The sequence below is a fragment of the Scardinius erythrophthalmus genome (genome assembly GCF_964197995.2).
Source record: "Scardinius erythrophthalmus genome assembly, chromosome: 3".
Lineage (NCBI taxonomy): Eukaryota > Metazoa > Chordata > Actinopteri > Cypriniformes > Leuciscidae > Scardinius > Scardinius erythrophthalmus.
The window spans coordinates 11,781,917-11,795,533 of record NC_138223.1 but is presented as its reverse complement, the minus strand read 5'-3'; the positions used below and the strand labels follow the sequence as shown (position 1 = coordinate 11,795,533).

General features: G+C 35.4%; 2 protein-coding genes across 2 annotated transcripts; one reads left to right on the top strand and one right to left on the bottom strand.

The window, feature by feature from the left end:
* The first annotated feature begins 4,231 nt into the window (after positions 1–4,231).
* Positions 4,232–8,586, top strand: LOC308688492 (OCIA domain-containing protein 1). The gene is made up of 8 exons (XM_081361587.1): positions 4,232–4,355; positions 4,891–4,975; positions 5,069–5,122; positions 5,198–5,245; positions 5,336–5,465; positions 6,358–6,518; positions 6,677–6,826; positions 7,960–8,586. The coding sequence occupies exons 1-8, from the start codon at positions 4,305–4,307 to the stop codon at positions 7,995–7,997; spliced, it is 717 nt and encodes a 238-aa protein (XP_081217713.1). The 5' UTR covers positions 4,232–4,304; the 3' UTR covers positions 7,998–8,586.
* chic2 (cysteine-rich hydrophobic domain 2) lies at positions 8,350–13,243 on the bottom strand. Its single transcript, XM_081361588.1, has 6 exons — positions 12,913–13,243; positions 12,019–12,073; positions 11,510–11,665; positions 10,097–10,153; positions 9,954–10,013; positions 8,350–9,839 (listed from the first exon to the last, which is right to left on the bottom strand). The coding sequence occupies exons 1-6, from the start codon at positions 13,044–13,046 to the stop codon at positions 9,789–9,791; spliced, it is 513 nt and encodes a 170-aa protein (XP_081217714.1). The 5' UTR covers positions 13,047–13,243; the 3' UTR covers positions 8,350–9,788.
* Positions 13,244–13,617: the final 374 nt, after the last annotated feature.

The following is a 13,617-nucleotide window of genomic DNA, read 5'->3' as shown; positions in this document are numbered from 1 at the left end:
CGGTCAGATAAATTATTCATTATAAGAATCAATGACAAAAAATGATCTGACTGTCAAAATTCAAGGTTCACATTTTTGATTGGTAGGTTTAATTCAGGTTGGACACTTTTTGCCAGTGAGGTGACTGGGAAAAGGTGTCCCAATCATCCTGAATTCCCCCTATTTGGTTTTTGTAAGTAAATGGACACAACACACAGGGCTTCTCAATAATCAGAGCTTCCTCGATTGATCAAACTCACATGGTTTTATATTGATTTCTGTACTGTGCCAAACAATTTCCGCACTGGCTTCAGCACTGACAATGAACAGAATGTGAATGACTACGTGCATGGCTCATCTTATGTTATTGGCTATATGCAAAAATTAAATGAATGTCTAAATATTAATGTAAATGGTACAACATCTTTTGGATGTTGTTGTTTTAAAGCTTTTAAAGAATGCTACAACTATTTGGCTGGAATAATAGAAAGTGTTAAATTAAATAATGCAGTGTCACAAAAGGTTATAGGATGAATTTTAAGTGTGTTAACATATAATCAATAATAAGAGCTATGATATAATTCAATGACAATAGATGATTTGAATTAACAGATCATTTATGTATTATAAAGCATTTATTAATCTTAGTTAATTTCAACATTTACTAAAACATTATTAAAATCAAAAGTTGTATCTGTTAATTTTTGTAATGGAGTTAACTTGAACTAACAATGAAAGTCATATTTTTATGAACTAACTATCACATTAAAACATATTGTTAGTTAATATCATTATTTAAAGTTAATGCATTAACCAACGTTAATTAATGTGACCTTATTGTAAAGTGTCACCACATATATATTACTTGAAATGTTTTTAAAAATATCATTTAATAAAGGCATTTTCACAAAGCACTCACCTGATGGTTCTCAAAGCTAAAGCTGTCCAAACACTTCCGAATCTTTCAGCCGTGTGCGTGGTTATGTTCAGCCCACTTCACCTGCCTGAGTTCAATACGTGACTTATCTATGGTCTGAACCGTGTTCCCTCTCTACCTGTCTCACCTGAAGCCAGTGCACAGGTAGTTACTTGTAGACCATAACTGACAAAACTATAGCCATGAACACAAGCACTTGTCTTGAAGGAGACCACTCGATGAGACACACGTGTCCAGGTGATCTGTTTCAGTTCTGTTGTTGTTCAGAGTGGCTCAGTCCAACAACCTCTCATTTATAAACGCCCAGCAGAGTCTTTAGGATTCCCCTGTACAAGGTTTACCACGTCATTGATAACACTCTGGGGGTAGGGGAGTCTGTGTGTCTGTGTGTGTGTGTGTGTCCATTTATGCACATGGTTCAAAGTGTCCACGTGTGGCATCTGCTAATGACTGCGAAGGAGTCTGGATATTAATGTTTGGGATATGAAAGTCCTAATAAGAAGCCTGGATGTTACTACACAATTGTTTCTATGACACACACACACACAGGTTGTGTTTTCACGTTTTATGGGGACTCTCCATAGACGTTATAATTTTTATACTGTACAAACTGTATATTCTTCTATCCCCTTACAGTAACCCTACCCTAAACCTACCCTTTACAGAAAACTTTCTGCATTTTCACATTTTCAAAAAACATCTCACACACACACGCACACACACGCGCGCGCACGCACGCACGCACGCACGCACGCACACACACACACACGCATTTATACCTATCCCTTTAAAACTAAAATCATACAAAAAAACATTTTTGTTACTGAAATAAAATTAAATATAAAAAACTACATTTCATACAACAAAAAACAAACTAAACTAAAATTAAAACTGAAAAATAAAATTAATAAATAAAAATGACAAAAACACAACAAAATGACTAAAACTTTAACTTAAATTAAAATGAAAATGATACTAAAATAACACTTAAAACTTTGTCGTAACATATTTCTTTCTCTATTTCAATTTAAAATATATTACATTTATATAATACATTTAAATTGTACAAAGTTACAAAATAATTTAAAAGTTGCCAAAATAACTTACCTATTCTTCCATAAAATTAGCTGAACTGTGAGCTGAACTGTGAATGGTCAGACATTTTTAAAGAACTATGAGAGGATGTATCCCCAAAAATGGGAATCACTGAACAGCCCATTCCCTCTTATATGAGATATACCAGATTTACAACTGTGACATGTATGGTTTCCGAGAAATAAAAAAGCAAAATGTCCTCTACTGAGGACAAAAAACGAATGTGTGTGTGTGTGTGTGTGTGTGTGTGTGTGTGTGTGTGTGTGTGTGTGTGTGTGTGTGTGTGTGTGTGTGTGTGTGTGTGTGTGAACCCTGAATCTAGGGCACTGATCAATACATGAACATTCCTGTTGACCCTGCATCCGCACTGGATCACATGACAATCAGTTTCTGAATGAATGAGATCTTTATTATGACAATGGGGGAAACATCCATTCATCCATCCATCCATCCATCCATCCATCCATCCATCCATCCATCCATTTTCCAAACTACATGTGGATGCAAGGATGCTGGAGCCTATTCCAGAATGTTGGCCTGTACGCAAGGAAACTGGACAAATGGCCAGTCCTCACAGGGCTCTGGGGGAAACAATCCTAATATATTTACATAGATGTCATATTAGGACTTATATTAGTCTAGCAATGCACTTACACCAAATCTCTTTGAAGAGGAAGTTGTGACTTCAGAGTGAAATTGCAGTGCTCTCTGCTGGTTTAAAAGCACTCATTAAGTGTCAACTACTGTAACTGAAAATAATAGCTATCAATTATAGCGATATTAGATCATATGAAACCAGTTTTCACACTTTGTGCATCAGAATGATACTTTACAAAGACTGAATGTGAATATTAGGACAGCATCCCCCAATAGAGCATTTGTCACAATGGAAACCATGGTTTCACCTATTTTAAATGTAAAATCTAGAGAGACAAAATACTGACGTTTTGATATATTTTGCAAAGTTTATTTAAAGTACAATTAGTGTATCCACAGAAATGAAGTCAGTCAGAAATAAAACAAGTTAGAATTGTAAATGAACAAACACCGATTAATCTAAAGGTTTGTATTAAATGTTTCAAAATAAATATTTCCTTATCATGAAGTAATATTGTTTATTATTCGTATCATGCATTAGATAAACTGATAAACAGTCTACACTAAAAATGAAAGTAAAAATAGAATGGAGGCTAAAAATAGTATAACAGACAGACCCTGTGACCTGAAAAGGAGAGGAGCAATACAATTCTGTGTGGAGCTGATCGATCACTGAATAACTGATTTCCCAGTTTAGACTAATGGAGCCACCAGCTGTTTTCAGTCCACTTCTAAAACCACCAGAGCACTGATAAATAATGTCAGAATAGCATGCAAAAAATATATATATGTAAAAAATTAAATAAAAAATCCTGCCAACTAAGGTTGCCAGATTAACTACAAAAATACAGTACTAATATTTACAGAACAACGTTTAAATTTTACAGCATAAAACAAGAAAATTGCTATTTAATCCGGTAAATCTAACAACGCACACTGCTATGACAATCTATTTGGTAGCCTACTTACTGCTAACCTATTAACAGTTTTTTCCCATAGTGCCCCCCCCCCCCCCATAATACAGTACATTAATGTTTTTTTTTTACAGTGTGCATTTAGTATTTCGTCAAAGACAATAAAAGCAGTAATATTGTGAAATATCATTACAATTTAAAATAAATCATTTCTATTTTAAAGTATTTTTATCAATTTAACAGTTCTGCTTAATATTTTTTATATAAACACGTATTTTCCCTCAGGATTATTTGATGAATAAAAAGCTCGACAGCATTTATTTGAAATAGAAATCTTTTAAATATCTTTACTATCACGTTTGGTCAATTCAATGCATTCTTTTTGAATAAAAGTATCGATTTTACCAACCACTGCACTGAACTACGAACACATCATCACGACACAAAACAATTATACATTTAGACTTGCATTCACACTACAAGGTTGTACGTTACCTGACGACCTGAAGTTCGTCGATGATGACCCAATATGTTATTTTACTTGAAAAACGCGTTCGTATAGTTTGGTGTAAAATATGTAGCCTATTAATGTTTTACGACCATTTTGAGATTAGGCAAAAATTACAACAAAGTTGTAGACGCTATTCCATGTCAAACCGCATGATGGCACTGACAGCTGGTCACCATGATGAACTCCTACCGCACAGTCGAGGAAGAAGGTTCCCGTACATTTGACATTATTAACTGGAGAGAGAGCAACAGCCAAAGACATAGGATGCACAATGTCCCAGCAGTCTCGAGCGGACCCTGAACGCCCAAGGAATGCAGCCTTGGTGTGTTTGGTAACAAAATATCACTTAAAAATACAGAAAAGGACAGATTAATTTTGCCAGGTTATGCATTGTAATGCTGAATGCTGTTGGTCTCCACTGTTGCGTCACATGATGAGTAGACCTCATCATAATGCATGCTAGATCTCATCTCTCTTGCCATTATACAATGTTCTGGATATTATTATTACTATAATGTTATTATTATAGTACTATTATACTATGATAGTATTATTATTGATATTATTTAATAAATACTTTAATGTTACATATACTGTATAATATATTTAAAATATTAATCACATTTAGAGAGCTGTAGAAAACTTGATATTCATATATATGTGTGTGTGTGTGTGTGTGTGTGTGTGTGTGTGTAAAATACACACACACACACACACACAAAAACACACACACACACACACACATATATATATATATATATATATATATATATATATATATATATATATATATATATATATATATACTGTATATACATATATAAATGAATATGATATGTTTCAATATGTGTATGTAGGGTCCCATTGGAATTGACTACAACCCCACTGAGGAGGAGAGGAAGGTGTTCAGGGAATGCAATCAGGAAAGCTTCTGGTACAGATGTGAGTAGATATTCAGTGTTTTTATCCATTATTATGCTTGTGGTTTTATTGATATCATAACTGATTTATGTTTCTGCCTTTACATACATACAGCTCTCCCTATATCTGCCACCAGCATGGCCTTCACTCAGTTCCTTATTTCTAGAGGTGGGTTTGTTAAAAATCTTACCCAAAACTAAACCTTTAAACAATAATGTAAATATTTTGATTTCATTTTTATAGGAGCTCTTACGTCCTCTGGCAGATTTGGATCATTGCCTAAAGTAGCTTGTGAGTAAAATTTACTGTCGCTGTAACTGTGAGATGGTTTATTGTTAGACTGAATGTTAAAAATATGTTTGTACATCATGTATGTGTTAGTTGCTGGTGTTTGTGGGTACCTCGGAGGGAAGATATCATACATGAAGACATGCCAGGAGAAGTTTATGAGCTTGGAGAATTCACCACTAGGGGAGGCACTGAGACAGAAACAGCACCACCGACCACCAAAGTAAGCACATAATGTTTAATCTAAATGTCATAACTGGACCTTCTGGTGAAAATGACTGCTGACGAATGCCGGACTTTTTATATACCTTTTGTATACCTCCTTTTGAGTGTAATGCCTACATCTCAGGCCCTGTTTACACCTGGTATTAAGATGCCTTTTGGTCGATCGGATCACAAGTGGACGACGCTATGCAGGTGTAAATGAGGTCTAACACATTTGCTTGTCCACTTTTGACCACTTCCAGAAGTAACTTTCATAGTGTAGACGCTCATGTGGTCGAATGTGTTCGAACAGCCACAAAAGACTGCCTACTCTCCTCCTACTGACCTAATGCTTAAACATTATGGGAAGCGCACTATCCAGACGGGATTTAAACTTTGTCAGTTGGAGACCCAAGTTCGGTTTGAAGACGAAAAACGTACCAAGCACAATGTTCTCTCACCATTCCTGATTTTTAACATGCATTTACAGCGTTTGACACGGTCTTGCGGCTATCAGAGCAGAAACAAAAAGCTATTGCTCTCCGTGTGTTTTCAGTCCTCTCTGGGCGCATTCATATGTAAATCACGTGAGCTTATTTTGTCCATTAGATCGAAAGATCTGAAGAAAACTATACATTTACCCACCCGTAGAGCCTTCATTTAAATAAATTAGGACAGAAGTGGTTGAAAGTGGACAACAGAGATGGATTAAAACACCAGGTGTAAACGGGAATGTTTCTCCCTCGACTACTTGTGATCCGATCGACCAAAACGCATCTTAATACCAGGTGTAAACAGGGCCTAACAATGCAGAACAAAAGATCAGTTGCTACTTCCAGTTTATCGTAAATTAAGTTCCAATGTTTTGGAAAATATATATATATAATTTTTTTTTTTTTTTTTTTATTCAGGTTTACTAGTGAGCAGCCAGGGTTGAGTGATCCAAACAAAGCTGATTTTGAGCCAGTGTTTCAGCTTGATGATCAGAGGGATCAGTCGGCCTCCTATGCTAGTGATTTCACTCACACTAACCCCATGCATTCAGCAAACCACTCTGGCACCCAAATTACAGGCAAGTTAAAGTGCCATCATTCATTTGCATTAAAAACTGCTGTAGTTCAAATCTGAAATCTGGTCAATACAGTAATTACATGTTGTGAATGCACCTAGTGTTTGCCCATCCCTGCTATAAAGTGTGTGGTATTTAAAACCTTCCCTCGATTCCAGCAGAATCATCTTACATTGAGGAGGATGCCCAGAAGAAACATGTTCTATATAAGGACCTACAGAGTAAGAACAGGGAAAACTATGAAGTCACAATGACTCAGAAACCAGACGCACTGCCGAAGTCTTCGGCCGATTCCACCCCAGCCAAGAGAGGTGAGACCTGCCAATATACTATCCAACGTCCTAACTAGAGCTGTGTTCGAAATCGCCACCAATAGTCCACTAATAATAGTTTACTTGAAGGAGTGAATGAAAAAAACGGGCTGCCGCTTTTGCATAGTTTGTGTTTGCTGTTTAATAATCATTTGAAACTTAGCAAACTGGCCGCTCCGGTAGTAATGAAAAGATTTATCTTGAACTCTGTCATGAAAACTATGTATAAACCTTAATTAAACATTTAATAACAAATTAAAGAGGATTTTTTACCTGTGTGATATTACACTGTACCCACATTGGACAAGTGGAAAATTAATGCATTTTTGGAAAATTAATGGATGGATGATTCATTCAGTACTACCCTCACAGTGCATTATGGGTATTCTCTAGCAGTTGAGGGTACATCAGATGTACACTCGTTATTGCGGTGCATTATGTGATTGAATGAATGCACTCAATAACGTCCACTATGGTTTTGGACACCACTACAAATGTCTGTCCCCTCAAATAGTGCCCTATTTAAGGGTATAGGGGGCGATTTCAGACACAGCACATGTGTGTTGCAACATTTTTTTTTTGGTTAGAGAGAACACTGGTTACACAGCACACATGCTCACCAAAACCACATGTATTTGATAAAAAATACAGTAAAAACATTAACATTGCTGTGAAATTTTATTACAATTTAAAGTAACTGTTTTTAACTGAATTTATTCCTGTGATGGCAAAGCGGAAAATTTAAGCAGCCATTACTTCATGATTCTTCAGAAATCATTCTAATATGCTGATTTGGTTCTCAGAAAACATTTCTTATTATCAATGTTGAAAAGTTATGCTGCTTAATATTTTTGTGGAAACTGAATACTTTTTCAGGGTTCTTTGATGAATAGAAAGTACAAAAGAACAGAATTTATTTTAAACATTTTTTTTGTTACAATTTAATGCATCCTTGCTGAATAAAAATATTAATTCTGTACTGACCCTAATATTATTGTCTGTATGTATATATATATATATATATATATAATGGTATATATAAGAATTGTGTTTTGAACTTATATTAGTAAAAAAAAAAATCCCTTTTTTGCTTACATGATGTGTAAATATATATATTTCTTTTTTGTAAACAGGGAAGAAGAATATATATGGAGACACATGGGAGGAGTGAGCGTCTTCACTGTCTAAATTCGCTGTCTGTATCTGATGTCTTTTACAATATAGATGTCTAACTGTGTCTGAGAGATGACTTTCATTGACTTAGTACCTATTTAAAGTTAAAGACGCAACTATTGGTTTTTAAATTGTGCACAGCTCACTGCATTATCTAATATTAGCAGCAACATTTGAAATTGTGAGAATACAGTTAGGTGTTTACATTCTCAGAAGACATTTTAATGATGCTTTCCCACTAAAAAACTAAACCTATGGTATTTATTTACTCAAAATTTAAAGCTACGGTATTTCCATTTACGTTTATACTATATAGGCATAAATTCAGAAGTAAATGGAAAAAACAAAAATCAAGTTGGGCATGTTTTATTTCTGTACACACATTGTACATAAATACACTGAAATATTTTTTGAAAAATAAAGACGATGTCCCTGGGATTTAGGATGACATCAGACAAGAGATAGGGCCATTGTAATTTCAGTAATAATATCAGTATTCACACACACACACACACACACACACACACACACACACACACACACACACACACACACACACATTTAATAAATTTCAGGTTTTGAGACCTAATAGGACCAATTGTCTTATTGAGTATTGGGACATAACGGTTTTATTAACCTACAATTGGATACATTTACACAAGTATAGTTCACTAAGAGAAAATGCCTGCATAGGACTTGCTTAGTCTTCACACCTGACCCAGGATTGAAACAAAGATGAAAAAAATAAAGTGAAAATAGAAAGAAAGTCTTTCTGCCCTGGAGAAAATCCTACGTTTGTGGGTTCATATTTTATTTTATTATTATTTAGCATTTTATTTTATTTTTTAGTTTGTCAATAATTCGTTCAAATAAATTGTTGAATTTTTCCAATGACCCAACAAACCTATAAATGTTCTGATTTGTCTCACAAAATGAAAAACAAAATATCTCAGGGACAGACGGAAACAATCACCATCAAGAGACAAACATTTGCTGCTCGTCTTTTTAAACTGAGCAAGTAAACAAAGATAAAAAAATGCTCCAAAAAAAAAACCCAGCAAAAGAAATCTAATCTATGCTGCGTCACTACCCATCGGTGCACTTGGACCGCATCAGATCCATGACTTCCACTAGACTCAAAAGTCCCGTCAGAGTCTAGATGGTGCGTGGCACAGTCAGTGTTTGATTGTCTTTGTATATAGATGATGATTTGTGATAAGGAGAGATGGAGAACTATGTATTGTGCATTGACCGTATCCATTTGGCTTTCAGCTAACTGAAAATCCGTATTAATCGTTCCTACCATCCATCTTTTTTTTTTTTTTTTTTTATTAACAGGAAAGGTTTAATTCTACGGCCGCCACTTCCTCAAGCCATTCTTCACTGATTCGCTACACAGTGATGTTGTCGGCAACAGGAAATCGCTTAGCTAGTGTGCAGACTGTGATGTGATTAAGGTATAGTAGACGTTTCCAGCTTCAGACGTTACTTTCCGTGGCCTCCTCGCAGGCTCCGTGTAGTCACGTGACAGTAAAGGTCCCTCTGTGTGTATTCATGCACTCGCGAAACCAAAACGGCACTGACGTGTGCCTCAGTATGTGTGTTTGTGGGTTGTAAACAGTGCTTTCTCGGTGAGGAGTGCTGTGAGTGGCGCTCGGACGTGAGGCGAGTCTCTTGCTCAAGAGTGTGGAGGGAAAAGAGACGAGGCCACATGATAGAACCATGACAGTACCGGAGAAAGGCACCTCAGGAAGACCACGCCGGAGGGATGAGCTCTGGCCCGCCACTGCTAATCCGGCCGGAAGATGGGAATCTTGGGAAGGAACTCTATTTGGATGACCTATAAATAGGATGGAGAGAAACGGTGGAGGTGAATTTACACTTTTCATGAGTCCGATTTATTCTATTTGGAAGAGCTCAAATGGTTTGGGGTGCGTGTTTGTAGTTGGCTTACATATTCCATCATGTTGTTGGTTTCACACTTCCTTTTGCTGAGCCTCCAATGCAAACACAGCTAAATGAACAGAGGGCGTGTCGTAAAATTAGCACCTGACGGTAAAATACAAACTGCAAACAAACACACGACCTTCTACGTACCTTGTGATACAATCTGCTGTTTTCCCACTCTAACAGCTTCTCTAAGGATCTGCGTGTCTATTGGTGAAAAAAACACTATTCAGCACAACTCAAGACAGGAGAAGTTATGTTCTATAATGTACCCTTACCTTTTAAAAGTTTGGGGTTGGTAAGATTTTTTTTTTAATGTTTTTGAAAGTCATCTCACCTAGGCTACATTTATTTGATCAAAAATACTAGTAAAAACAGTAATATTGTTATAATATTTAATATGTTAGCAATTTTTATTATATTTTAAATTTTAATTTATTCCTGTGACGTCAAAGCTGAATTTTCAGCAGTCTTCAGTGTCACATGATCCTTTAGAAATCATTCTAATATGCTGATTTGGTGCTCAATTCAAATTTAGTTTTATTATTAATTTATTCAATTTATTAAATCACAGTTGTGCTGCTTAATATTTTTGGTGGAAACCGTGATAATTTTTCCAGGAATCTTTGATGAATATTTCTAAATATAATTTATACGAAATAGAAATATTTTGTTTTTATTTTTATTTTAAATGTCTTTTTTTTATCTTACTGACCCCATCTACTGGAGTCAATTATCAAAGAAAATATTGTCCCTCACTTTGTAGAAAAAAATAAAATAACAATAATAAAGAAAACATAAATCACAAGCTAGCAGAAATGTAAAGCTTATTTACAAAATGGTCCCATTAGATAATTAGTTATATTTGTTAATGTTAGTTAAGTAAGGGTTAATGCCTGACGAGGTGTCCATTGTCAGGTATTAATGGACACCTCGAAGGGCATTAACCCGCTTATACCATGGTCACTTGCCAAATAACACATTTTTATTCAAACAATAACTTGGTTTCCCTGGTTACGCCAGACGGTTTATTTACTAGGTGTCCTCTATCACTTCTTAATGGACACCTTGCAGCCAATCAGAATCGAGTATTCACCCAGACCATGGTATAAAAAAAATACAAATGTTCATTGTTAGTTCATGTTAGCTCAGTCTGGTCCAGTAAATAATATGAACAGATACAACATTTAATTTTATCAATGTATTGGCAAATGTTGAAATGAACATTAACTATGATTTACAAATGTTTTAAAAGTATTTTTAATTGTTAATGTTAACAAATTGAACATTGTTGTAAAGTGTAACTATTAATTCTATTGAATTAAAACTTGTCTGACCTGCAAAACTGCCAATATTGAATGCAAAAAATGACACCACATTCCTAACCTATAGATTTCCATTGTAAATTCATTTCTGTAAATCCGATATTTGCGTTTTTACAAACTGAAGAATGGGTTTAACTAATTTTCCCAGGAAATTGACAGCATACCACAAATGATTTTGATAAAGCTAAGCTTCTTTTAAACCAGGAACATCCCTCGAGGTGACTCTGAACAAACTCACCCTCTTGCTAAGGCAGATGACCGGCCACAGACTAAAGCCCAGAGTACAGCAACAGCAGAGACAGCCGCACAGCAGCCAGCGCACATTCACCGGGAGAGCCTTCCTCAGACAGCCGTTCACCCGGTTTATGCTGGCTTTGAACTCTTCTGGTGCAACCTGTAAATCAACAAACGAAGCAGTCAACTAGAACTCAAGACGTCAGACCTCAGAATAGTATGTGGCGCCACATTGTAAAATACACACTTTGGAGCTTAACAACTAGTTGCGTGGAAAAGCGCAGCTTGAACATTCTACTAAACATCTCGTTTGTGCTCGACAAAAATGTTGGGGTGAATAATTATTTCAAACATTCTATAACGTAACAGTCTTACACTATATCCTTTCATTTCTGAATGCCAGTAATGACAGACTTCTCTGGGACTTTTCACTTCTCACTGGGATTAGAAATGAAGAATTCTACATTTAATTGTAGTTCCTTGAGATGAAAAAGCCACTGAAATCACACTTACCTTTCCCGTAAGGGCTGAGGGAAACTCAGACTCAAATTTATTGCTCAGTCCAAACCTACAAGAAAGAAAAAAAATATTAAAAATATTGTGATTTTAATTTCTCAAACTTGAGTTTCGACAAAGGCACAAGTAGACTTAAAGTAATAAGCTATATTTGTGTATTAGACTATATATAAAGTTTATTTTACTAGACCAGGTAGCAAAAAAAGAAAGAGAAAAACGGTGTACAACGTGTAAAAATAATAATAATAATAAAAAGATTAAAATTAATAAAAATTAGATAATATACAAGTATGTAATAAATATATAAATTAATAAGTGAATATTTAATAATGATATATAAATAATGAATAAACAAATAATCAATCCAACAGTACAGTGCTATAATGTGTAGAAACGTAATAATGTAGCTTAACAGAAAACAATTGCCCAAAAATATTTTAGATTCACAGTATAAATTAGGACTTTATCCGAGGTTCTTCGCATGAGAACTGTCATATTTGGGGGTCTGTGGCATCTAAAAGATAGAAAATCCTTGTAATAGACGTAGTTCACTTAAAATGAAAGTTTAATCGTTTACTTACTCTTGCGTAATGCCAAACCCGTATAACTTACTTTTACTAAGGAACACAAAATAATAGTCAGTTGTCAATTTCTTAGGGGAATTGTATGCGTATCCGAACATTCAAAATATTTTTTAGGTTGTTAAACCGTTTTGGGACTTGTCGTTAAAACTACTAACGTTACCATTTGTCTTAAGCAGTTGTATTGATACTTAGCATGTCTCATGTGTCTCTAAATGAGCACTGACTTCCTAATAGCTCAGGTGTGATCAGTGTAGATTAATCATCTATAACGTTATATGAATAGATCCAGGGCTGACGGGAGTCTTACACAGTGACGTGCCCGGATCCGCGCACTACCACCGGGTCCGGAGCGTATTTGAGCAGCTGCTCCTCCGCGGCCCTGTCCTCGTCCTCTTCTTCCTCTTCCTCCTCCTCGTATATCTCATCAAAGTCCTCCATCATCGCCCTCCGCCTCGGCCTCTTTGCTTCCCGAAAGAAGCGCCGAGAAAGACCGCGTTTCGCACACGTTACTCAAATATATGCAATAACGCAGATCGTACGGCCTCGGTGAGAAACGACTGTACAGAAATCCGGATCAAAATATCAACATCCGCCGAAAATCTCGTGTGGATTGATCTCAGGATACATCGCGAGAGTATGTAAATCACATGCTCACTGCTTGAGGCTTTCTTATGTCAAAATAAATGGGTGTATAATAATCGGGGTGCAGAGATGGGCATAAATACATGGAAATGTATTTAAAATACAAATACAAATACTGTGTGAAAAAAATGTATTTAAATACAAATACAAAATACTGTGTGAAAAATGTATTTAAATACAAATACAGTATTTTCATTCATTCCTAACCTCATCTCTTTCTTTCTTTCTTTCTTTCTTTCTTTCTTTCTTTCTTTCTTTCTTTCTTTCTTTCTTTCTTTCTTTCTTTCTTTCTTTCTTTCTTTCTTTCTTTCTTTCTTTCTTTCTCTCTTTCTTTCTTTCTGGCAATTACAAATAAATTTATGCAAAATAG

Coding starts and splice junctions, on each gene's coding strand:
- chic2 (XM_081361588.1), bottom strand. CDS start 13,046: ATGATGGAGGACTTTGATGAGATATACGAGGAGGAGGAAGAGGAAGAA. Junction 11,666..12,018: donor CCTCAGCCCTTACGGGAAAG/GTAAGTGTGATT, acceptor GTTGATTTACAG/GTTGCACCAGAAGAGTTCAA. Junction 9,840..9,953: donor CCAACAACATGATGGAATAT/GTAAGCCAACTA, acceptor TCCTATTTATAG/GTCATCCAAATAGAGTTCCT.
- LOC308688492 (XM_081361587.1), top strand. CDS start 4,305: ATGTCCCAGCAGTCTCGAGCGGACCCTGAACGCCCAAGGAATGCAGCC. Junction 4,976..5,068: donor GGAAAGCTTCTGGTACAGAT/GTGAGTAGATAT, acceptor ACATACATACAG/CTCTCCCTATATCTGCCACC. Junction 6,519..6,676: donor CTCTGGCACCCAAATTACAG/GCAAGTTAAAGT, acceptor CGATTCCAGCAG/AATCATCTTACATTGAGGAG.